The 26,501-nt window shown below is 41.7% G+C and overlaps 1 protein-coding gene across 1 annotated transcript in view; it reads left to right on the forward strand.

The window, feature by feature from the left end:
- Window positions 1-26,501, forward strand: part of GALNT2 (polypeptide N-acetylgalactosaminyltransferase 2) — an 87,007-nt gene that overhangs the window by 35,480 nt on the left and 25,026 nt on the right. Inside the window, exons 2-3 of the mRNA XM_026669469.2 lie at window positions 18,033-18,123; window positions 20,373-20,526. Of these exons, the coding sequence (XP_026525254.1) occupies window positions 18,033-18,123; window positions 20,373-20,526 (245 nt within the window). The remainder of the gene's footprint in view (window positions 1-18,032; window positions 18,124-20,372; window positions 20,527-26,501) is intronic.

Genomic DNA, 26,501 nt, shown 5'->3' on the forward strand with positions numbered 1-26,501 from the left:
ACACATCAGACGTTCAGGAAGGGTGACACTTTTGGAATTGTCTAAGATACTAGGTAAAATGGTCTCATGTATTTCCTTTGTTCCCTGGGCCCGGTTACACACTAGGTCCCTACAGTGGTTCCTGCTCCCGTTCCAACGGTCCGGCAAGAGTAATTCAAAGACCACGGTCAAGGTGCCTCCAAAGGTCCTCAAGTCTCTCCTCTGGTGGACCAGTCCCGCCATCTACAAGGGACATGGCTTCAAGGAGCCCCAGCACCTCACCCTCACCACAGATGCCAGCCTGTTCAGAGGGGGCGCTCACATCCACTCGCTCTCGCAACAGGGCAGATGGTCTCAGGTAGGACGGGCATGCAGTATAAACTGGTTGGAACGCCACGCCATCCACCTGGCCCTGCGCAACTCCTCCCTCAGGAACGCGGGCGGCATGTCCTCATACTCACGGCCATCATCACCGCCAAGGCCCTTGTCAACTGACAAGGGGGCACCCAGTCCATCCGTTTGATGAGAGAGGCCGAGCGCCTCTTCCGTTGGGCGGAGCGCAATCTCCTCTCTCTCAAAGTCGAGCACATCTCAGGGGTCTTAAACACCCTAGCTGACTGGTCGAGCAGGACCATGGTGGACCAGGCCAAATGGCGCCTCCACCCATCACTGGTCAGGGAAGCGACCAAGCCTTTCGGTCTCCCGTTAGTGGGCCTCTTCGCATCCCCCCTCAACACACAACTCCCCAGGTTCTTTCTCGAGGTACCTCTCCCACGGGGCTGAGAACTACAACGCCCTCTGTTGCCCCTGGCCCTCAGGGTTTCTATATGCATTCCCTCCCTTAGCCCTGGTCCCCAGAGTTATCCAGTAGCTCATCTCCGAGAAAGCAGTACTGATTCTGGTGGCTCCCTACTGGCCCAGGCGCCCATGGTTCGCGGACCTCCGCAACCTATCGGTGGCCCCTCCCTGGAAAATCCCTCCAATCAGGATATCCCTTTCTCAGGGTCCCCTCCAGCACCCGGATCCTCAGTGGCTCCTGTTAGCAGTTTGGAGGTTGAGCGGGAGCGTCTAAGAAAGGAGCAGTTTCTGACCACGTTATCGATACTATTCCAGCCGCCAGGCGGCCCTCCACAACCCGGATATACAATGCCACTTGGAATAGTTCTTGCAAGTGGTGCCAGGGTTTCCAGGTCAACCCGCTTTCACCCTCCATCGCTCAAGTGTTGACATTCCTCCAAGAGGGTCTGAGGAAAGGTCTTCTCCGAACTCCCTGAGGCATCGGGTCGCAGCCCTTTCAACCGTCATTGTGTTGACAATCTGGGGTCCTTTTCCCTCCACCCTCGCATTAGGGCATTCCTCAGGGGAGCCACTAACTTTGTCCCCCAACGGTTCACAGATACCCTACCTGGGACCTCAATAAGGTCCTGGTGGCCCTTATTAAACACCCCTTGAGCCTCTCAGGGAATCCTCTCTCCAGTTCCTAACATACATAGTCGCGTTCCTGGTGGCCATTACCTCGGCTCGCCGAATATCAGAGAAAGCAGCCTTGTCGGTGAGGAAGGACCTTTGCATCTTCCATGCCGACCGGGTAGTTCTCCGGCCGGACCTTACCTTCTTGCCCGAGGTCAACTCAGCCTTCCACAGGGCACAGGAACTTACACTTCCGAACTTCTGCCCCAATCCCTCGCGGGAAAGGGAGAAGCTCTGGTACACTCCGGACGTAAGACGGGCCTTCCACATTTACATTAAACGTACCCAACCCTCCAGGAGATCCGAATCCCTATTCCTCTCCTTTCAGCCCACATCATTAGGCCACAAAGTGTCCCCGTCAACCATCGGCCGCTGGATTGGAGCTACTATTTCCAAGGCGTACTTGTCCCAGGCCCTGCCGGTTCCCAGCGGAATAACGGCACACTCCACCAGAAGTGCTGCTACCTCTGCAGCTGGGGCCACCCAGGCTCCAATTGCTGATGTTGGTCGGACGGCCACTTGGGCCTTCCCATCTCCCTTCATTAGACACTATAAGATCGACATATTTGCCTCGGCGGAGGCTTCAGTTGGTAGACGAGTCCTCCAGCGAGTCCTCGAGGAACCACAGGGATCACAGAACCAGACGGAGTCCCCCCCGTAGGACAGCCAAGCTTTGGTATGTCCCACACACTGGATGATCCGAACGGCTTCCAGGAGAATGGGCGTTGGTTCTTACCTGACACGCCATTTCTCTGGGAGCCGTGAGGATCATCCAGCCCCACCCTTATTAGTTTTCCGTCTGGTGGGGTCTTGTTTCGGCCAATGAACCCTTTAGCATAGTAAGAGGAGAGCAGGATTTTTTTTATTCACTCTCGACTTCGCGTAAACTGGGGATTGCAAGGCAGCCACGTGGTGAAGGGCGGAGCAATCCTCAGTAATTAAGCTCAGCCTACAACGACGCAGACTGAAGCACCTCCCACACACTGGATGATCCTCACGGCTCCCAGAGAAATGGCGTGTCAGGTAAGAACCAACGCCCATTTTGCTGTTTTTGCCACAGGATCATGCAACAGTTGTGGAACACATCCACCCTGTCCCAGGCAAATTTTCAACTTTGTGGAAGAGTTGCAGGTACCACACACACTGTGCTCCCAACACACTCTAATGTATCTTTTTTGCACTTGAATCTGAAGCCCACCTCTAATATATTCCTAGGAGCATAAGAATTTTACTTATGCTACTATCATAATTTATTACAGCTGTGAAGACTTGAAATGATTATCCAAACCTGTGAAATACAAAACATATGTCATTTCACTGAGCTGCAATATGCCTAGGCTTGTCAGTTCTGAGCTATTAATTAAAATAATATGAAAGTTGTGAGTCAGCTTTATTGCATTTATGTACCTTGATTTAGGAAAAAGTTAATACATGAGCACGCGAAAGACGCTATTGATCAGAATTCATTCCAGTGTAGTGGGCTTGAATACTAATATGTAATATTTTCAGTGTGTTGCCCTCATCTGTAAGCAGGGAAAATGAATAGGAAGAAGGAAGAGGAAAGCATTCTGACCAGAAGGGTATTGCATGGTAGCTTTGAGGACATCTGAAGAGCTGCTTGTTGCAAGTTCTCTATACCAGGGGTCGCCAACCTTTTGGACCTCGGGGACCACCAAACTCATAATTTTAGATCCCAGGGACCACTACCTGGTTCTGTGGGTGTGGCCTAATTTGTGGGTGGGGCTGGGTGGTCATGTGACTGGCTGGGCATGGCTTTTATGTAAATATTATAAATATTTATATAAATAATGGATTTTTTATAAAAAAAGAGCAACTTACCCAAAATCAGGCAAAGCAGGCAGGCAGATTGAGTTGCTCACAGAATCATTCCGAAATCTATCTATCTGCCATTGGCTAGCTCAGTCTGTCACATAAAATTTGCTTGCAAGCTAACTCACAAAATTAACTCACAATACAACATGCATGTAAATATTGAATTTTTCATTTAAAAAAAGCAACTTTTATCCAAAATCAGGCAAAGCAGGCAGATTGAGTTGCTCACAGAATCATCTATCTATCTATCTATCTGCCATCAGCTAGCTCAGTCTCTCAAATTTGCTTGCTGTGAGTCTGCATTGAATTTGCTTGCAAGCAAACCTTCAGTTCTAAGGGAGGTTCGGCTTTGCTTAGTTAGAAAGCAAGAAATCCAACCATTTCCTGCTTCCTAGCTAATCTAAATCTCCCGGCACAGCAGAACAGATGATGGTTGGAAAAAGGAAAAACAGAAACTTAGCAGACAAGTTTGCTGGATAAAGAGTGAGTGGGCGGGGAGGGTTCCCACAGGCCATGTGGGCTGAGCAGCCTTGTGTTTCTGCACAGCCTGGATTAATTGCTTTGGGGGGGGGGTGTTCTGGGGTGAGATTTCTCTGCGGCCAACCAAAATTTTCTCGCAGCCCACCAGTGGGCCGCAGCCTACCAGTTGGCAACTGCTGCTCTATACCAGGGGTTGCCAACCCCCGGTCCATGGATCAGCACCGGGCCACGTCATGCCAGGAAGGAGGCTGTGCAAACATGTGAAGCTCCATACACAGGTGCAGGCAACACACAAAACCACGCCCCCTCCGGACCATGGAAAAACCTCTCCACAGAACTGGTCTCTGGTGCCCAAAAGGTATTCTATACTAACAGCTGTTGATTGTCTTCTTGAGTGATTTAGTAATTGTTTCCTGGAGAGTAAGTAGAGCTTGCAGGAGGAATATAAGGTAGCCACAAAGAGCAAACAGAACATTGCCAGGGGAGATTGATGGGATAGTTTAAAGGGGATATACCTAAGTCATTTTTCCTCTAAATCAGTAATATGAACTTGGATTACCTGAGGGAAGGAAGAAAACATTTTTATTTGGTGCTTCCTTAAAAAAGCAAAAATAAAGGTTATTAAATCTTAGTAGTTCAGTCTTGCTTGTCATAAGTTTATATTGCTGTTTGAAATAACTTAGCATATACTTGGAATAAGTACAAGCTTCTAGCAGTGCATGAAGAAGTCAGTGGATTGGAGTTGTGAATGGCTAAGAGCAGGGATCCCCAACCTTTTCGACGCCGCGGCCCGGTTCCGGCGTCAGCTGGGCGCCGCGGCCCGGTTCCGGCGTCAGCTGGGCGCGGACCGGCGGTTGGGGACCCCTGGCTAAGAGCACTTCAGTTATTGAGGGAGGTTGAAGGTCTTCCTGATTTTTTTTAAAGAAGTGCTACTAGAAGGCAATCAAAAGAGCAGGATCTGTGGATGGTTGAGGGTAACAACCAAAAGGAAGACACAGAGAAGAAACAAACTCGGAAGACAATATTTAGAATCTCGGGGAGGAAGAAGGCTCTGAATTTTCCTTTCAGAGGAAGAAAAAGAGATGCTGCAAAACAGGATATAGAATCCATGAATTACAGAAAAGTAGTAATTGGTGACTTACCACAATGAGGAATGGAAAGAAATGTGTGGCAGTCAAATCCTCTGGCTACTGTCTATAAGGATTAAAGAAGTGACCAAGCAAATTCCAAGTTTTTCCAAGTCCACTGACAATTATTCTTCCTTGCTGTTCTATGTGAGACTAAATGATATTGCAAAGAGCAGCTACAACTATATCACCATGTATGCAAGTGTGGGTTCTCTGACAGAGATCTGAAAGGCTATTCTGATTTAATGTTTTGTTCCACCTTTCATTTCAGTCAGTTTCAAGGCAGTGCACATACACTAATGCATCTACCTCCCATTTTCCCTGCAGTAACAACCTTATGAGATGGGATGGCTGAGAAAAAATGACTGACCCAAATTTATGTAAATAACCAGCTACAAACTTCTCTATCAGAAGTTATCAGTGAAGGGATCCACCGGGAAAAGTTAGACTGGGAATTTAAAACAAACAAACAAATAAACAAAAAATCCAGAAGAAAGCAGAAGCAAACCATTTTCATATTTTCGTCAAGGGATCTAAAGAACATGTCCATTTAATCATCTGGATCTGGATTTAGCTCACTTTATTATACTTTTCCAGTCTTCCTCATTTTTACGGCTCTTACAGGTTTCGTTGCAGTTTTTTATTCTGAATATATTTGTATTAATTAGGAGTCAAAGCACATTTAGCAGATGGGAAATAGTTTGAGTCAAACTGAGTAATGCTTTTAAAAGCAAGAGTGTTTTGAAATGTATTCATTTCCATTTATGGGCGGGCAGGCAGGTGAGAGGGTTGGCTACTTGGTTTGTGCAATAGTTCTGTTTTTCTTCTGAGCCATGACCTTCTAATTCTTATTTGTGTTGATTGCCCTCCTAGGAAATAGAATCTGAGGCTATCGAGTCAATAGTTTTACCTCTTATTATTCATGTTTTGATCCTTTGGATTGGATCCCTTTTATGTACAGAAAGACATTGGTGGTTGAAAGTGGCTTTCTGCTAGGGGCTTGTGCTAAGTGGGTGAAAGGGACAGCACATTTTGTCAGTTTCTCCCCCCCCCCCCAATTATCACTAATTATGACATTCTGGAAAGTTCACTAAATTTCTGAGGCAAGTTTTTTTAAAAGGGGAAGGGGTAAAAAAGTGCCTCTCCCTTCAAAATAGGTGTGGAAGCAGATGTTCATTCAGAAATCTTTAAATGCAATCCTATAATTCAGTTGCATGAGAACCCAGAGTGTTTGGGGATAATATGCTGACTCTGTAAACCGCTTAGAGAGGGCTATAAAAGCACTGTGAAGTGGTATATAAGTCTAAGTGCTATTGCTATTGCACAATCTTTAAAAATTTTTGAATCATTGTATTTATATGTATTCAAAATGTTTAAGCTTTTTAAACATGTCAGGCATACATGATGTATTGGTAGATCTCTAGGAACTGATGGTGTGGTTATCTTATTTCACTCTAAAACTGTCTGTTGTTGTCACCTGAGTAAAATCCTTTATCCACTTTAAGTTTTTCTGATTGTACCTAAGAAAATAATTGACAAGTACTGTATGTTGTCAAATCATCTCTTGATTTTATTTCACAAATTCTAGTGCTTCCTGGTAAGTTAATCATTTATGTTTACTTAGAATTTCTTATCTATAAAATGCTTCTTGTGCTGAAAATCACAAAGACACGTTACATTTGTTTCATACTGTAAGAATGGCTCACCTTACGATTTTTGAAACCTGTATTAACCTTAGTTTTATCTTACCATAGAGAATATCCATGCCTTCCCAATCTCAGATCCTGTCTTTCTAACTCAGTAACCTTTACAGGTAACTCTCAATATATCACCACAATTGAGCCCAAACTCTATGTTGCTAAGCAAAGCAAGTTGTTAAGAGAGTTTTTCTCATTTTACAACCTTTTTGCCACAGTTGTTAAGCGAATCACTGAAGTTGTTAAATGAACCAGTTGTTAAATGAATCTGGTTTCCCCAATCTTTCTCTTTCCTTTGCATCATGTAATACATTTTATTTAACCTGAAGTTTTTTCCCCTGCCATACAAATTTAGTTATATCCTTCTGCCATTGTTTAAATGGTATATCAGTTGTCAAAAGAGACATTGTCTGAAACAAAAAAAAAACATTTTAGGTTAAACCTTTCATCTTAATCACAGAAATTGTCCACAATTGTACCTTAGCCCATTTTTACATTTTTTAAAAACCACTCCATGTTTTAAGATAGTTATTTTGAAATAACATACAATTCATATTTGTCATAGCAATACCCTAACATTTTACCTTATCCTCAACCTTAAAAATAGATATAATTGGGAGTCAATAGCAACTTTCAAGTATCCTTGAAATACTGTTTGGGCAGCTTCTGCACTTTTTCTTTCTTTGTCCTTCCTCCTCTCTGCAGTTCCTTCTATGTCTGAGGAAAAAAGAATTATTCAGAAGACCAATCATCCTTCCTAGCTATAATTAGAAAATCACTCACTCAAAAATCAGACAGAAGTTCTTGATCATGACTTGTGCATATGTTGGTGAGTTTGTGTGAAACTTTTTGCACAATCACTGAATACTGTATAATAGGGCTCCTTATTATGTATTTTTTAAGTGTTCAATCTGATCCCCTCCCCCCCTTTAACTATCATTCTTGCAAGGTACTCTGGACAGAAAAATGCAGTCGGATGAACTAATTCTACTTTATTGTTAGGTTACATTAATAGAATCTTGCAAGTTTGAAAGTATATCTGCCTCCCTATCTTTTTGAGAGCTCCCAAGAAACTAGGGAGGTTCTCTTTTGAGTCTCTTGCCCTGCCCATATTTCTGTTATGGTCTATTTTGCCCTTTATCTAGCAATTCCCTTGGCTGCCCTCTCTTTACACTGTTTCCCAACGCCATTCCCACATAACTCTGAGAAGCTTCAAAGTGCATTTTCCAAGCTGCAGGGTAAGTTTAGAGATGGTAAGGTATTTTCCAGATTGGTTTCAGTTGATTTTCATCTGCCTGCCCATTGCAAGATGTTCAAAGTCTGTTTCCTTATATAAACAGGTTTTCCCCTCCCCCTACACTTAATTGGTGGCATGTGATTTTGTTTCTTCATCTCCCTCTTCTCTTTATTCGATAATTACTGAATAAACAATGGCTGCTGTTGTAGTGAATTCAAGATCACAAAATTTCACAGATGGCACTTACCTCCCACTGTCTTCTTATCTACAGAATTAATCATCGACTTTTTTGGCTCATTCAGTTCTCTTTTGCAGTGGCTTTAAAAACGTTAAGTTCATCCTTATTAACAGTGTACTCAATACTTAATAATCATGACATTGATTTTCCTGGCACCATACATTTTAAAATATATGCATTAAAACTGGAGTACTAGCATGCCTTTTTAATTGTCCCTTATAGTCTGTTTTCTAAATGATGTTCATGATTTTTGCAGTGCTTTTGTCACATAGAAATGTGCTAGAATTAATTTTCAGCTTAATAATGACTCTAGTGGTTATTACTAGCCTGTAAATATAGTCTAGTTTATTTTATTTTATTTTTTATTAAAGTTATCCATTTACTAGTTTTGCATATATTTGTTTGGAAAGCTTGAGAATAAATTACATTTGCTACGACCTTCAAAAATGTGTTTCTTTAGTAAAAAAAAAAAAGATGGTTTACTACAAGGTAGTTTAAAACAGAATATCTTCTAGAGTAAATCTTGAGAAATGGTGTATTTTTTAATCTTTATTAAACTATGGAGACTTTATCCTTTCCTCATTGTTTACTTGAATTATTTCATGGTTTGCTTTTATTTCTACTTTGTTATATGCATATCCTGCCATGTTCTTCAGGAAGTCAGACAGTATACATAGTAATCCTTCCATTTTTCATCAAAAAATTCTGAAGAACATTGAAAAATAATTGTTATCTGGAATTTTAGTCTTCGTTATTAGCCTTTCAATAAAGGTGACATTAGCATTTTAGTATGGCATCCATGCCTCCTTTTGAAGTTCAGAACACATGTTTTTGTTTTAGTCAAAGCCATTTCTTTTATGTGCAGAAACCAACCCATTCATAAACTATACAATAGAGAGTGTATTCTGGAAGTTCTTGAAGTTTTAGCGAAATTATAAACTCAATTGCCAAAGGGACTAATATAACTCTAAATTAGCCATTCATGGAATGTTATCTAGAATCAATGTTTTTATAGTTCAATTTTCATGAGTAATCAGTGTCTTTTATTGTTTGATTGCATTTTTGGGGTATTATTTGTTTTTGTATCTTATAAAGCCTTCCTTAATAAACATTTTTTTGCTTTGCCTGAATTTTTGTGATTGGTATTTTGGGGTAGGCAAAAAAGCCACTTTTGCAAAGATAAAAATGTTTTTTTCTCTCACACAAATTTAGGGAATGAGTACAAATTTAGTATGCCTGAATTTATGGCAAAAGTAAACTTAAATCAAAACTAATTATTGTATTTCAATTTTTCTCCAATTTTTGATTCCCTTTTTTTAAAAACAATAAAATTATTATTCAGAAAGCTATATGATATATTGTGAGGCTTGGGATTACTTAATTAGAACTTGCATTTCTAATTTTATTAAAACACTTTCTTAAATAAATCTTCCTTTTTCATGTGTGGGTGACATCCTCAGATATCTCCAGATTCAATACACTATCAGGTTTTAAAATGCATTGGGAATGTTTCCCTAAACAATCCTCAAAATTAGAAAACAGTAACTTGCATGAAATATTTTGTAGAAAGCAACCTTAATTTTTAATGGAATTCCAAGCAATTAGAGGAAAGACATAGTACAGACCCTGTGCCCTGGATACAGAAGGATTCTGATTTACTGTTATAGTATGTGAAGTGTTTAACTGTGGATTGAAAATTTTATTATCTTAAAATCTGAGCTGCTATATCTGTGCTGCAGAAATCCAAATGTATACTACATGGTTGTAAAATGTTTGCTAGTTTTATCTCTTTACTGACTAATGGTCATATAAAATTCTACAGCACAGATATGGAAGCCTATACTGTACTACAGGGGTCCCCAACACCAAGGCATTGTCCTGTTTGCAACTGGGCTGCACAAGCGGTGGGCTGGTGAGCGTGTGCATGAGCGCAGCTTGACTTGCCCGAGTTGCGGGACAGCACGCACGCACATGCGCATGCCGCTTAACTTGTGCAAGTTGAACGCCCACTGGCCTGTCGCTTGTGTGGTCCAGTTCCCATCTCCCACACCAGGCCGACAAGTTGCAAAGGTTGGGGACCACTGCTATGCTACAGTGGGAAACAGAGTGTTACATAGTGAGTGAGGAGAGCTCTCCACTTTGCCATAGTTACCTTGTAATTCTTAAGGGTAAAATAGCAAACTTTTGGGTTATTCAGAGAGTTTAAAATAATTTCATGGGTTAAATTCCCTACAAAATGACATTTAATTTAGAATCATATTTTATCTGTTTCAGTTTTGTACATTTTTATATGATGTGAAGTTTATGTAGAAAATTAAGTAAATTTACTTAATCCCTGCATAGCAGAAGAAAGATGATATAACCTTTTCCTTGCCTAAATAATGTGACTTTCTTCTTTTGTAAACATGTGAATAGTCTAGTGTTTGTATAGCTTTGGGTAGCTTTTCCATCAACTCTTGTAAATAAAAAACATGGTAGGGTATTTGGTGTCATGCTATCTTGGTTAGCCTAAATATTTGTAATTTCTTTTTTATTTTTGCTTTCTCTTGACTTTGCATTTCATAAGCCAATTTCTTTGTGTATGAAAGTTTATTCTTGGGAAACGGCTCTGTTGTTATCCTTTTTAACATGTGTGACTTTTTTGCAACTCCAGTGCATTAATTGCTTGTTAAGGACTCTGGATCTGTCCATCCTTCCTTCAGTCCAAAACTTCTAATTTCTAACTTTATTGTTTCTCACCTAATGGGAATATGATTATTAACAGTCTCTACACAGGGTTTTTTTCTGTTGACAATGTTTAATCTGCTTTGTCATGTGAGAAGCGGCTGGACACAAGTGAAACCAATCTTGTTCACCCCTTTGCAAAAGAACCAGCAGGACTGGCTTCACTTTTACCCTTCATTTTTCATCCTTACTGGGGACAGCCAAGATGTTCAAAAACTCTCCTGTGTAACAGACTCATTATTTCATATTTCACTTTAAAGTGCTTTATTGCTTATTTTAAGCTTGAGTTACTCTGGTAACATACACATAACTTTTTATCCCCTTCCACTCCTTCCATAAATCATACCTTGCATATAAAGTGTTTGTGTTCAGTTCTTGTCATCTCCAAGTAGAACTGAGAAAGTCTCCTGCTTGTACTAGGAACAGTTGTCAACTAGCACAGTACAGATAATTTTGAATCAGCAGCATTACACACTTGCTGAATGAATTTCAGTGTAATGCAAGCTCACCAACATAAGAAAAATCTTTCAACTTTTCTTTATTTGGGTAAAATCTTGGGTCACCTCAATTCAATTGTGTTGACTTCCCTTATATTGTACAGGTAATCCTTGACTTACAACCTTAACAATCCTTAACTTTGTTTACAAAGTTATAGCCATCCTCCTGGCGAACAACTCAGCCCAGTGTAAAGTTTAAATAACAATAAATACAGTAAAACTATAAACTATCATATAAAAAATAAATTACACTGGAAACAATTCAAACAATATGAACCCCTGGCACTTAATGCCTGGAAGTACTCTAGTTTTTTCAAAGCCATGGAGAAGACAGGAAGGATCAGGAATACCTGACTCTCAGAAGGAATACTAATGCATAGAGCCGGTATATATATGTAATACCGACTATGCATCAAAAAGCCATTCTCTTAGGTGCCATAAGATGACATTGCTTAAAAAATGGGACCCAGAGCATGCATTCTTATTGGGTCTTGATGGATGGGTAGTAAACTCTTCAAATAATATGCCATGAAGGTTTTTAATATGATAAACAGAACCTTGAATTGCACCTAGAAGGCAACCATTTGAGCTTGCAAATTAGCAGTATTACATGGCTCTACTGAGTTGTGCCTGTGCCACTGCATTCTGGATCAGTTGGAGCTCCTGAGGGATCTTCAAGTGCAGTCCTTTGTAGATCACATTGCAGTAATCCACACACAAGAAGACCCAGGCATAAGTGACCATGAATGGTACCTCCTGATCTAGGAATGGGAACAACTGGCACACAATGCCTGAGCCATGGTTGAAATCTTCTCATCAGGCAGAAATCATGAATCTAGGAACACCCTCAGATTTTGCATTAGATTTTTTTCCTGAAGGTGTAATTCTCAATACTATTCAGAATTAGAGGTCTAGGAAGCTTCAAAATTCACAGCTACCTAGTTTTGCTAGGGTTGAGCCTTATTCTGTTCTTCCATAGACTCCCTCAGTCTCTAGACATCAAGTCATAATCTTGAGGGCATCACTCAGGCAGCCAGGGACTGTGATATATAATTAGATATCATCAGTGTATTTAAGATCAGATGGAACCCTTCATTCAAGGATGAATCTGCTATGGATCCTGTCCATACCTCACTTACCAGGTTCTCTTGACCAATTAGGAGAGACATGGATCTAATGAAAAGGTAGTTGTATACACAGACAATACTACTACCCTTCAAAAAGATCTAGACTATGTATCTGAATGGTCTAACATATGGCAACTCCAAATCTCAACAAATAAATGCTCTGTCTTACATATTGGTAAAAAAATCAGAAAATAAAATACAAGCTGAATAGTCAAGATCTTGTTGATGACCCAAGCTCTGTAAAGGACCTGGGAATACTCACCTCTAATGATCTAAGTGCTAGAGCTCACTGCAACTACATAGCCAAAAAGGCATTAAGAGTTGTTAACCTAATCCTACGTTGCTTTTTCTCTGGTAATATCTCACTACTAACCAGAGCATACAAAACATTTGCTAGACCAATACTCGAATACAGTTCATCAGTCTGGAATCCTTATCACGTATGTGATATTAACACAATTGAGAAAGTCCAGAAGTATTTCACAAGAAGAGTTCTCCACTCTTCTACCCGTTATAGAATACCTTACGCCACCAGACTCGAAATTCTAAAACTAGAAAACCTCGAATTACGCCGTCTTCGGTCCGACTTAAGCATGGTATATAAAATCATACATTGCAATGTCCTACCTGTCAATGAATACTTCAGCTTTAACCATAACAACACAAGAGCACACAACAGATACAAACTCAAAGTAAACCGCACCAAACTTGATTGCAGGAAATACGACTTCAGCAATAGAGTGGTCAATGTCTGGAATACTCTACCCGACTCTGTAGTCTCTTCCCCAAACCCCAAAAACTTTAACCTTAGACTGTCTACTATTGACCTCACCCCTTTCCTAAGAGGTCTGTAGGGGGCGTGCATAAGCGCACCAACGTGCCTACCGTCCCTGTCCTATTGTTTCTCTTATTCTTTTATTTTTCTTATATGTACCCATTTCATATATTCACAACTATGTATACACTTGTACTTATTATCTTGTAAACAATTGACAAATCAAATAAATAAATAAATAAATAAATAAATAAATAAATAAACATTCCAGGAACAGACGAACATAATACAGAAGCCTGATGATGGCAGATGAGATTCTGCCGAAACATTGCTACAACTTTAAAAGCACAACTATAATGACGTGGGAAAATACCCAAACAAAGCTGAATACCATACATGTAAGTACCCACGAAAACTTTAAGAAAACAAATTCCAGGAATCCTGTCTACTTTCTCAACACCTATAGGTTTGAAGTCTTTCCCAACAATGATGTTAGACCATGGTTCTGTCAACTCAGCAGGATCTGCACAGCAGATATCCAAGCCTATGGACTAAAGTTGTCCTTAGGAGGTCAATTATTCCTCAATAATTAATTTTTGAAAAACCTTTTACTTGTAAAAAGGTTAGATTCACCAGGTGCACCAGAGCCGTGCAGTACCGTGACACAGTAGTTACAATGCGGTATTGTAAGCTTAACTTTGCTCACTGCCAGGAGTTCGATCCTCACTAGCTCAAGGTTGACTCGGCCTTCAATCCTTCTGAGATTGTTGGGGGCAATATGCTGACTGTGTGTAAAGGGCTTAGAGAAGGCTGTAAAGCACTGTGAAGTGGTATATAAATCTAACCCTATTGCAAGCTATGTCACAATTATCTGGCCAATTCCTAACATCTTTGGTCTGAAAAGGCTTCTTTTTCTGTTCTGTGTATTTCAAAGTACTCTACTCATTGTGCATATCTAGTAGTCTTGTGACTTCCCCATAAATACTTGTGCTGAGAATTCATTGCAATACTAGTGCTGAGAATTAATTGCTTGGGACAAAACGGCAAGATATTTTAAATCTTGCTGCCTAATCCCATGGTTGCAAATTAAAGTGCAGTGACATAGAAAACAAGCCCTTTACAAGTCCTGCTTCTTAGAATTGTCTGAATCTTATGTGTTACTTAGGGAATTTTCTAATATAGAATAACAAATACGGGTTCAGAAAAATTAAAAAGTATTTTTAACTGAAGTGGAACATCATAAAAAGCATTCTAAAACCTGAAATTTGACAAGGCGGGAAAAACCATTTGTTCTAGCTATATGGTGATTTTTGTAGCAGTTAATTTTTGTGATTAGGTAGGATCCGATCTTGGTGATTATATGAACAAATGTGTCCCATCTCCCTTTTTTATTGGTCTCTGATAATCTTGATGATAATCTAATTCTAACGTTCTGGTGATTTCTTTGATTTTATTCATCCACTTTATTGGTTGCCTTCCACCTTTTCTACTTCCTTCCACTTTTTATTGCCAGGCTAGTTTTTTTCAACCCCATTGTAGTGAATAAATTGAACTATTTTCATTCCATTGTATGTAAATAGGTTTTTCTGACTTGGATAATTAATGAAGTGGGGGCAATGAAATTAATTGTATAGTTTTCTAACATGGGTAGTCCTTGGTTAACAACAATAATTGGGATCAGCATTTCTTTTGCTAAGTGACACGGCCATAAAACAATGTAATATGAACATGCTGCTTAGCCATTGGCAATTCCAGCACTTCCAATTTCTGTCTTGAAGCATATCCAGAGCAAAAAAATGAGACATCACATAGTTGCCCTCAACCTTCCGCTGGCTTCTCCATTGACTTGGCTTGTCAGAAGCTGGCAGTGAAAGTTGAAAGTGACTGCACACATGACTGCAGGGCACTGCAAAGTTGTAAATGTGAGGCAGTAGCTGAGCACCTGGATCATGATCATGTGACCATGAGGTGTGGGGAGCTACAACAGCCAGAAGATGGAGACTGTTCACAAGTGCCATTTGTTCAGCATTATACAGGTGAAACTCAAAAAATTAGAATATCGTGCAAAAAGTTCATTTATTTCAGTAATGCAACTTAAAAGGTGAAACTGATATATGAGACAGACTCATTACGTGCAAAGCAAGATAGTTCAAGCTGTGATGTGTCGTAACTGAGATGATTGTGGCTTACAGCTCATGAAAACCCCAAATCCACAATCTCAGAAAATTAGAATATTGTGAAAAGGTTCAATATTCTAGGCTCAAAGTGTCCCACTCTAATCAACTAATTAAGCCATAACACCTGCAAAGGGTTCCTGAGCCTTTAAATCAGGCTTGTCCAACCCGCGGCCCATGGGCGCATGCGGCCCAGGTCGCTCGTAATGCGGACCCAACGCCCACCCCAACCTTCATGAAAGATCCAGCAAGGAGGAGGAGGAGAGGCAGGCGCGAGGCGCGGCGAGGCGAGCAACAGAAAAGGCGGGCAGCCGCAGCCCAAAAGTCCCGCCCGCCACCTCCTGCTGTTGCCGCCATCACCACTGCTGCTTCTGCCCCGCCGCCGCTTCCGCCGTTGCTGCTTCTGCCCCCGCCGCGCCGCCGCCGCTTCTGCCCCCGTTGCTGCTGCTGCCGCTGCTGCTTCTGCCGCCGCCGCTGCTGCTTCTGCCCCCGCCACCGCTGCCCCCGCTGCTGCATTTGCAGGAGGAGAGGTAGGCGTGTGGCGGGCGAGCTTTCTTCCTCCCCTCCCCGCCACCCCGCAAAATTTGGCCGGAAAATTAATAAAAAATAAATAATTTGCAGGAGGAGAGGTAGGCGTGAGGCAGGCGAGCTTCCCCCAACCACCCCGCAAAATTTGGCGGAAAATTATAAAATAAAAAATAAATAATTTTTAATAAATAATAAATAATAAATTATTTTATTTTATTTTATTTTATTTTATTTTATTTTATTTTATTTTATTAATTTAATTTAATTTAATTTAATTTAATTTAATTTAATTTAATTTAATTTAATTATTTAATTAATTTAATTTAATTTAATTAATTATTTAATTTAATTATGTGCTGCCCAAACCAAATTTTCATCTTCTAATGTGGCCCAGGGAAGGTGAAAGGTTGGACACCCCTGCTTTAAATGGTCCCTCAGTCTGGCTCAGTAGGAATCACAATCATGGGAAAGACTGCTGACCTGACAGTTGTGCAGAAAACCATCATTGACACCCTCCATGAGGAGGGAAAGCCTCAAAAGGTAATTGCAAAAGAAGTTGGATGTTCCTAAAGTGCTGTATCAAAGCATATTGATAGAAAATTATGTGGAAGGGAAAAGTGTGGAAGAAAAAGGTGCACAAGCAGCAGGGATGACCGCAGCCTGGAGAGGATTGTCAGGAAAAGGCCATTCAAAAGTGTTGGGGACTTTCACAAGGAGTGGACTGAGGCTGGAGTCAGTGCATCAAGAGCCACCACACACAGACGGATCCTGGACATGGGCTTCAAATGTCGTATTCCTCTTGTCAAGCTGCTCCTGAACAACAAACAATGTCAGAAGCGTCTTACCTGGGCTAAAGAAAAACAGAACTGGTCTGTTGCTCAGTGGACCAAAGTCCCCTTTTCTGATGAGAGCAACTTTTGCATCTCATTTGGAAACCAAGGACCCAGAGTCTGGAGGAAGAGGCACACACTGCAAGATGCTTGAAGTCCAGTGTGAAGTTTCCACAGTCTGTGTTGATGTGGGGAGCCATGTCATCTGCTGGTGTTGGTCCACTGTGCTTCATTAAGTCCAGGCTCAACACAGCCATCTACCAGGAGATTTTGGACCACTTCATGCTTCCTTCCACAGACGAGCTTTATGGGGATGCTGACTTTATTTTCCAGCAGGACTGGGCACCTGCCCAAACTGCCAAAAGCACCAAAACCTGGTTCAATGACCGTGGGATTTCTGTGCTTGATTGGCCAGCAAACTCACCTGACCTGAACCCCATAGAGAATCTATGGGGCATTGCCAAGAGAAAGATGAGAGACATGAGACCGAACAATGCAGAAGAGCTGAAGGCCGCTATTGAAGCATCCTGGTCTTCCATAACACCTCAGCAGTGCCACAGGCTGATAGCTTCCATGCCACGCTGCATTGAGGCAGTAATTGCTGCAGAAGGGGCCCAAACCAAGTACTGAATACATATGCATGCTTATACTTTTCAGAGGTCCGATATTGTTCTTGTTTTATTGATTGCATGTAATATTCTAATTTTCTGAGATTGTGGATTTGGGGTTTTCATGAGATATCAGCCATAATCATCACAATTATGACAAATCACGGCTTGAACTATCTTGCTTTGCATGTAATGAGTCTATCTCATATATTGGTTTCACCGTTTATGTTGCATTACTGAAATAAATGAACTTTTGCACGATATTCTAATTTTTCCAGTTTCACCTGTAAGTTTGAATAGTCACTGAACAAGTGGTTGTTAATTGAGGACCATCTTAATGATACAGGGAACTGATTTGTTAGAGGACTGAAACTGATGCCATTATATGTTATAGAGCAAAAACTTGGAAAATGCCTGAGATGAATGAATAGAGATGTGAAAAAATAGTTTGTTTCAAAAGTGGTCCGAACAGCTGCTTTGAACTTGAAATGGGATGTGTCAAGCTCTTTAGATTTTGCACAATACAAGTTGTGTATTGTGTACTCTGTACACAAGAATCAGTGATGATTCTTGCTGATATTGTCATTTTAATTGATGTTAAAGACACCTTGGTTCCAAAAAAGTAAAAATAGCCATTTCTATTTTTGTGGAACAGTTTTTTGAAGTGCTGTTTTAATGATTAATCTGTGTTTGTATCATTCTCCCTAGGAGGATCCAAATAATATCAACATATTACAAAAGAAAGATCAACACAGCAATGGGGATGAAAAGTCACAAAACATGGAGACCCTGCCTCCAGGTACTGAAGTAGTCGATTGTGACTTTTAAAATATCACACAGAAGTAAATATAACTAATCTAAAGAAAAGATCGAAAGCGTATTTTGACTGAAGTAGACAATGATGGGTGAGAAATACATTTAAGAATTCTGTTTTATGTATTCATATATTTGACTTCCAAGGATAAAATGTAAGAACTTTTGAAGGCATAGTTAGTTTTAGCTTAAAACTGACTATATTCAGTGGGGCTTATTTTTCAGTAGACCTTATAGGACTGTACTGTTAAAAGGAGAACTATTAACCCACTGAAAAGATTTTAAAACAATCCATCTGAATCATTGTGCCACAACAATTAGGATTCTGGGAACCTTACTGTCTTCTTATTGAAAACCTCTAATCTTCTTGACTGATTAAAAAAAAAAAGGAAAGATCTGAAATGGGAATGTTTCTGAAGAGTCAAAGGTACCAAAACATCAAATGGACTGTGCTTCCTTTCATCTTTTAAAGTAAGCAAATCATAATAGTAAAAAACTTCACACACTAGCTTACTGTGGAATAGAATTGTAATCACTGTTGGGACCAATCTGTGAAAAATAAAATTTATCTCAAGTTAAGTGGCTTTGGGCCAGCTTTGGAATAGTTTTGATAAGCTATACCAACATAGATTTTTTATAGATATTACGCAGAGATTGTAAATAATAAATAATAAATAATAAAAACCACAAGCAGTACAGTGTGTTAGACTTAGTTTACGTTCTGGTAGTCTTCTATAAAGCTTGGGTGAGCCAGCCAACTTAGTCACCCAAATGAAGAGTTGAATATGTAAGGAAAAACATAAAACTAAATAAAAAAATGTGGGCATGGGTTATTAAAGCATGTGCAGTAAAACAAGAGGATCAAGAATAAAAGAATATCTCAGAAGTATGGATTGAATATAAAAATGAATGACCAGTAGTGAGGAATAAGTTGAAATGATTTTATCATATGCAGCAGAATTCCCCAACTGTTCTGACTTTGCACACAGGCGGGGGGGAGAGGGGTTGGGTGCAAACGGCAGGCATGCACGTGCAGCTCCATTAGCGGTGCCCCCTCCTTGCACAAATGGAGCACACATGCTCGTCCACTGCTCATGCAAGTGGGGATGTGTGCTCTTGTGCTCGCCCACCATTTCCATGGCCTGGTTCCGAACAGCTCAAGGCCCATTAATGGGCTGCGGCCCAGGGATTGGGGACCTCTGATATACAGAGAATAATATGAATGCAATCACAAAACAAATACATGAAGTGAATGGGAAGACAGTTATATTTTAATGTTTCAAGTCTTTCATTTGATGCCAGTTCAACCCACGGCTCCTCTTATTTCCTACCAGCAGTTTTTCCTTTGGGGAATCTAAACTAACACTCCTTATCAGCAAAGATAGTACAAGTCAACACAAAGTATTTGTTTGGGCTTCTGTGTGGAAGACTTGACATTTGTCCAGCTAGCAGGAAGACATGGCTGAATGCAGGCTTGTCACAGCTTTTCTAATAATCTGGGAATCAAATATCCATTTTCTTATTACAGTACCATGAGATTGAATGGAAAGATCTTTGCGGGTATTTGTAAGATTATTCAAGGGGTTTTTAGTTGGGATATAAATAGCTTATATAAAATAAAATTTAGTGGCTGATCCGAGAAGAAAGCATTCTGCAAGTAAAAAAAGGCAAAAATGATCCTAACATACGCATCCTATTGCCTTCAGAAGCTGTTCTTTGAAAACATTTAATGTTCTCTGTATTGTGTGCTGGCATTGAAATAATTTTAATATTTCAAACAATGTTGTAGAGCAGGGAACTTCTGTATTGCTAATAGCTAAGTTGAAGACAGATTGATTTACATGCAGCTGCTAAAACATTTCCTACCCCAGCAAGAGTAGATAAAACGGAATCACGGTATACTCAGTAATGCATTTGATGAAGAATGCAGTTATGACCCTGTTCATTTTTCACAAGCAGAAGTACCAAAAGATAAAACCATACATCAGCTGTTCAGTTTCTGTTTTCTTTCAAAGCAAAAAGCAGACCAGAGTAGAGATGCCATCCAGAATTTAAAAAGTGACAGCAATGTTACAAGTGTAGGAGGTACACTAATGTTTGAGTGGGCTTGGAAGAGAGATGTCATCTGCTGCTAGTCCTTGAGAACTTGGCTATGTTTGTCTATATACTGAAAAGTGTTTTACCAAAGCCACAATTTGTCTTAGGTCTCCCGTTAATACCAGTTTTTCTTCTTAGGAAAAGTTAGGTGGCAAGACTTTGACCAAGATGCTTATGTTGGAGTCACTATGGTCAAAGCTGGTCAAGACCCATATGCCCGCAATAAGTTTAATCAAGTGGAGAGTGATAAATTACGAATGGACAGAAATGTTCAGGACACAAGGCATGATCAGTAAGTACCACATATCTTAGAAATTGTTTTCTTGTAATGAATAGTGCCCAAGTTGAAAAGTACCCGAAGTAGAAAATGAATATTAAGCAAATTGCTCAGCTGCAGCTCTCAAGAGTTCAGTAGTGGTTAGCTCAGATTATTTGATCCTATTTATATTTCTGTCATAACATTCTCTGCTAAGTTGCAGCAATGCACAGCACTGAATGGCAATTCTAAAAGAATACAAAGCAATTTAAGAAATTATATAGTCTGTACAAGACCTGCTTGATTTGGAATATGCTAGAAAGGCAACGTCCTTGATACTGTGTCAGCACTGGCATCTCAATTATTTCCCTGCTTGGCATTATTATGGCTTCTAAATCTTGCCTAACTGGGATACTGAAGATTTAATTCCACCTTACTGATTTTAATGTCACTGTTAATCTGTTTTCAAACTCTTTGGATGTTTTGTTTTACTTAACGCTGTATAAACATCTATTAGAAATGAAATCGGCATATTAATATTTATTCAAATAAACATGCAGGATAACTGCCTCACATATGAGGCAAAATCAAGATACATATTCTTTATTTCTTGGCTCCTTTTTACTTCTCACTATCTGTGATTCTGGAAAGCCCTCCAAGCATGTCTTTTTTCCACAGGCCTGAAGATCCCATAGCAACAGGGAGCCTGCACATTAGTTTTATCACACGGAATATTCTGATGCATTTCGTCTTGTGATCTTGATTTTTTTTAAATTTATGTTTAATTGTTTTGCTTTGATAAAGAAATAATCACCTTGCTTAAAAAAAATACTGGGAACAGGAAAAAAAATGTAGCATCCTTCTATTCTAAATTTGGTCTTCAGTATTCAGACTAGAATTAGAATTCATCAGATGCACACATTGATGCCAAGTTATGAGCTTGTTATGCAGTTAACAAAAACATTTGAAAATTGCTCCAATTATTATTAAGGAAAGGTCCAGTGGCACGGGAAATATTCACCTGCTTTAATTAATTCTGGAATTTTGGGAATGAACAATAGATGAACCCAAAAGGCTGCTTAATATTTGGATTGAAGATTGCTGCCGTATAAATGTTACAAGCTTGTTACTGAGATGACAAGCTGGACAACCAGATCATCAGTCCTTTTTTGTCTATGAAACTTTTAGGCAGCTTAACATTTTATGAGCCAGGTCATTTATAAACATTTGGCCTTTGATTTACTTAGCTCCACATTCCTCTTAGACTGCTAAACTAATTCATTTTGATTAGCTTTATGTGAATCATTTATATTTTTAATGGTATAATTTTGTTGAGCTACATGTTTTTTCATTGTTATATCTTGTAAGTTGTCTACCTCTTAAGGAAGCAGGATAGCAGATACATCATAACCTATCTGTTTTAGACCCTGTATAGACTGAATATTTTGTGAAACTCTTGCCGTCATACCGGGCCTCCTCCCCCAGGATTGATAAAACTTAGTATAGCATGGATTGTAAGTGAAAAAAAAACATGATGCAGCATATTTCAGCAGTAATTCAGGTTTATTCTCAATAAGCAATCGTAGAAGAAAGCATTCTTAGAAATGCCTACATTTATTAAGCTCTGAGACATTGCAGAAAATGAGACTTTCTCCTTCAGGTATTCTAAAAGCACATTTAAATTTAAAAATACAGCAAATGAATGTGCTTTTATATTTTTGGAAAGAACAATAAGTCTTCTGTTTTATAAACTGAAAGATTGGGACCAAGCTAATGTCTTATAAAGATCAGAAACACAAGAATACATGATTGATAAATACATTCAGTAGTAACTGTCCCATGAATAAATGTTTATGGAGATTCATTAGATGACTGCTAAGGAATATAAATTCTTCCATTCCCCATTAGATTTGATCATTAGATGATTGCTAACCTGAAGAAGCTTCTTGGATGAGAAGCAAAACATTTTCAAGGAAAAAAACCTGAAAGCCCAGTTGCCTTTTGAAAAGTGCCTTTGGGACAGCCATGAATATGGCTCAGACTTGCAAGATTGTCTAGATCAGCAGTCTCCCAACCTTTTGGGCACCAGGAACCGGTTCTGTGGAGAGAGGTTTTTCCGCAGACTGGAGGGTATGTGTGGTTTTGCATGCTGCCTGAATCCCACAGATGGGGCCTTGCTTGTTTGTGTGGCCTGGTTTCTGGCATGCCGTGGACCGGTGCCGATCTACAGACCGGGAGTTGGGGACCCCTCATCTTAGTGATGAGCTTGTAACATTTCCTATAGTCTTCAAACTATATATTAAGCAGTCTTCTGGGCTCATTTGGGCACATGGAACCACAGCTTTGGATAGTGTTTCTTAACCTTGGAAGTTTTAAGATACTGTATGTGGAATCAACTCCTAGAATTCCCCAGGAGGGTGGAAATCCACATATCTTGAAGCTGCCAAGATTGAGAAACCCTGGCCTAGAGAATGCCAGTTGTTCTCCTGGGAGCCGTTCGGATCATCCAGAGAGTGGGAGGTGCTTCAGTCTGCGTCGTTGTAGGCTGAGCTTAATTACTGAGGATTGCTCCGCCTTCACCATGTGGCTGCCTTGCAATCCCCAGTTTACGCTCAGCCTTCGTGAGATTAGGCTGTGCATTTCTCCACTCTTTGGCCGATTCAAGTTCCTTTTAATAGCTATAGAAAAGAAAAAAAATTTCACTTCAGGTTTGCCTTGCTTCGGTTCTCCTTAGCCTCTGCGCAATTGGGGTGGCTATAGCAGGGGAGCGCGTTCTTCGCCCCAGGGGGATAGGGAGCGGGCGTTCGCTCCGGCGCCAATCCTCCCCCTTCCATTCGGCTCCTTTCCTGCCACTTTTTCGCCGCTATTGTAGCGGCTCCACTCGATCGCGCTGATAAGCGCAGCTGGTGATCCCCCCACCGCGACGCCGATCGCCCCCAAAAAGGGGCGAAAAATTGTCTCGCTGCCTCTCTCGGCCTCCAGGTTTGCCGGAGAGGCTTAGTCTTGCCCTGAGAGGCCCGTTTTTAAAGGGATCATGGGCGGCCGCCATTTTGGGCGCCGCCACGCTGGCGCTTTGTAACAGGCCTCTGCGACTGCGAAGAAACTAGTCTTCTAATCATAGGCCTCCCAGCCTGTGAGAACTTACTGCATTCTTAGATATTGGCAAATTGTTGGCTTTCCGCAGCAGCTCAGGGCAGGGAATTGCAGCCTATCCCTCCCGGTGGTTGCCTGGGAGCTCCAGCTGCCAGAGGCCTCACTTCAGCCTCAGGCGTTCATTTGGACAATTGGAGAATTTAACACCGTATCTGGGGTCACTCCCTCCTGGGAGCGCTGAACAGGTCCCGGTTTATTTCTTGTCAAAAAGTATTATTATTAAAAAGAATAATAATAATAATAATAATAATAATAATAATAATAATAATAATAATAATAATAATAATAATAAAAATGATAATGATACATAACTATATACATATACATATATATGTTTTCTGAGGTATATATATATTTTCATATATATTATTGGTACTTGGCAATAACGCATTACCAACACTGATTGGATTACATATACAGTGCTTATACGCATGTATATATATTTATATTAATAATTATAACAATAATAATATTGTAGAACTTACATATCTAAATTCCAAAAGGGGGCGTGGGCCAGCTGAAAGGACACCCGGCCTTTGTTGTAGGTCGAAACCTTGGCGAGCCAACCGCCTTAAATTGGAGCTAGAGTCCTTTCTTCTATAATGGCAGATGACAATTCCACTAGAGGCTCTTCTTTGAAGGCCAGATCTAAGTCCTACCACCTGCGCAGACAGGCTAAGGAAGCCTCTAAGGAAACTTCCAAGGCTTTCAGAGAGACGCCCTAAGGCGTCATAGGGCACTGGAGAAAGAATCTGACAGGCGATCTAGAAAGGCACACCCAGTGCCCCCAGCCCTCCCCTCCCCAGATTGTTCTTCCCTCTCCAGGCGCAGCTTATCCCTGGGACGCCAGGTCCCGAATCAACAGCCAGACGGCCGAAGTACTTTCACGCCCACGGCTGCTGGTCTGCGCCAGGAGGAGGCCGCCACTGTCGAGATTTCTGCGCTCATGCAGGCATGGATGGAACGGGCTATCTGCCAGGGGATAGCAGAGGGCATTCAACAGATGTACAGGTCCGGTCCCCCTCGATGGCGCCCGAACACGACTCGCCATCAGTCAGGTCTCGCCTAGATTGGACCCTATCCATGGTCAGGTACCTTTATGGGGGGACAGCCCCTCCCAGAAGGGGAAATGGAGGAGGCTATAGAGGACCTGGATAGGTTCGGGGAGGAGGAGGATCTTGAATGGGGGTCTACACAAGGGGAACCCCTATCGGAGATAGCCCGATAGAAGGAGACATGTCCGAGGACGAGGGCCTCACTCCCGATCAACCCACCTTCTGGGTTTGTTCAAGCCACACATGCTTAATCACTACTCTTTAAGGCCAAGAACATTTCTGGCCTGTCGGTTCAGTCCTCTCCGGCTCCCCGCCCGGCAGAGGGACAAGAGGACGCCATTTTTAGGCAGCCCGTGGTGGAGTCGAAGGTTATTCCGGCCCCACCCATATTCCACGACCTAGTTTCAGACCAATTGGACTCTACAAGAGCTTCCCTGCCCATCCAGCCAGGACAAGAGGTTCTTTAACCTCGAGCTGAGCTTTTGCAACTTGCTTAACACTCCCGAGGTAGACAAGCCCTTCGTTGGTTCAGTATCCTCGTCCTCTTCCAGTGACCCCTGGAAGCCCGAAACCCGAGGACAAAAGGTCCGAACTGGCCTTACGTAGGACTCATCAGGCCGACACCTGGGCCATTAGATCGGCCATGGCCGCTTCCCTTTCACCAGGTCTCGATCCGGTGGCTCCGCCAAGTGAAACAGCATGTTCCCCCTCTAACACAAGGGCACATCAGGAAATCGCAAAGTTGACGGCCGCAGCAGAATTCTCGGCCGACGCCACCTACCACGCGGTGAAGTCCTCCGCCCGAGCGATATCCTCTCACGTTACAGCTCGCCGCCTGCTCTGGCTCAAGCATTGGCAGGCGGACATAAAAACAAGGTTAAGCTGGCCACTGCCCCATTAAGAGGGACAGACTCTTTGGTGCCGCCCTGGAGCCATTGCTATCCGAACCCGAAGTAAGAAAAATTTCTTCCCCCCTTTTCGGAGGTCAGAGTCAAGAGCCCCCAGCCTTCGGAGAGGTCCCTCCCACCCTTCTACCAGTCATCTTTCCAGCCCAGGTATCCGAGACTCCCCTCCTTCCGGCCATTCCAGCCCCAGGATCGAGCCGATCCAGGTGACAGGAACAGGAGGGGCGGCAGCTACAGACGTCCCTTCAGGGGCTCCGGAGGGTAGCCCTTCCGGCGCACCAGATAGACCTCGCCCCTCCTTCCCATCGGCGGACGCCTCAAGCATTTCGCTGACCGATGGGATTCTCCACTTCGATGCCGGGGTCCGGGACTCCATCAGACTTGGTCTCGCGCTTCAATTCCAGCGCACCCCCTGACTTCTTTATGGCATCCCCTTCGAGGGACCCCACTAAATGCAACTTAATGGATTCAGCCATTCAGCATCTCTTTAGCATACAGGCCATACAACCCGTCCCACCATCCCAGCGGGGCAGGGGTTTCACTCTCACCTCTTCATGGTCCCCAAATCCTCAGGGGATGGAGGGCTATTCTAGACCTGAAACGCCTCAACCGTTACCTGATTTACCGCAGGTTTAAGATGCACACCCTGCAGTCCATTCTCCTGGGCATCAGACAGGGGATTGGCTAGCCTCTATAGACCTTCAGAGGCGTATCTCCACATTCCAATCCGGCCCTCCCATTCCATATTCCTCAGATTCTGCTACAACCACCACCACTTCCAATATGTGGCCATTCCCTTTGGGATGGCCTCTAACCCGAGGACCTTCACTAGGGTCCTCGCGGCTCTGGCGGCCCACCTCAGGAACCTCCCGGTTCGTCTCCATTGTTACCTGGATGA

The sequence above is a fragment of the Notechis scutatus genome, chromosome 1 (assembly GCF_049901735.1).
Source record: "Notechis scutatus isolate UNSWTSFEM ecotype Mainland chromosome 1, rNotScu1.2, whole genome shotgun sequence".
Classification (NCBI taxonomy): domain Eukaryota; kingdom Metazoa; phylum Chordata; class Lepidosauria; order Squamata; family Elapidae; genus Notechis; species Notechis scutatus.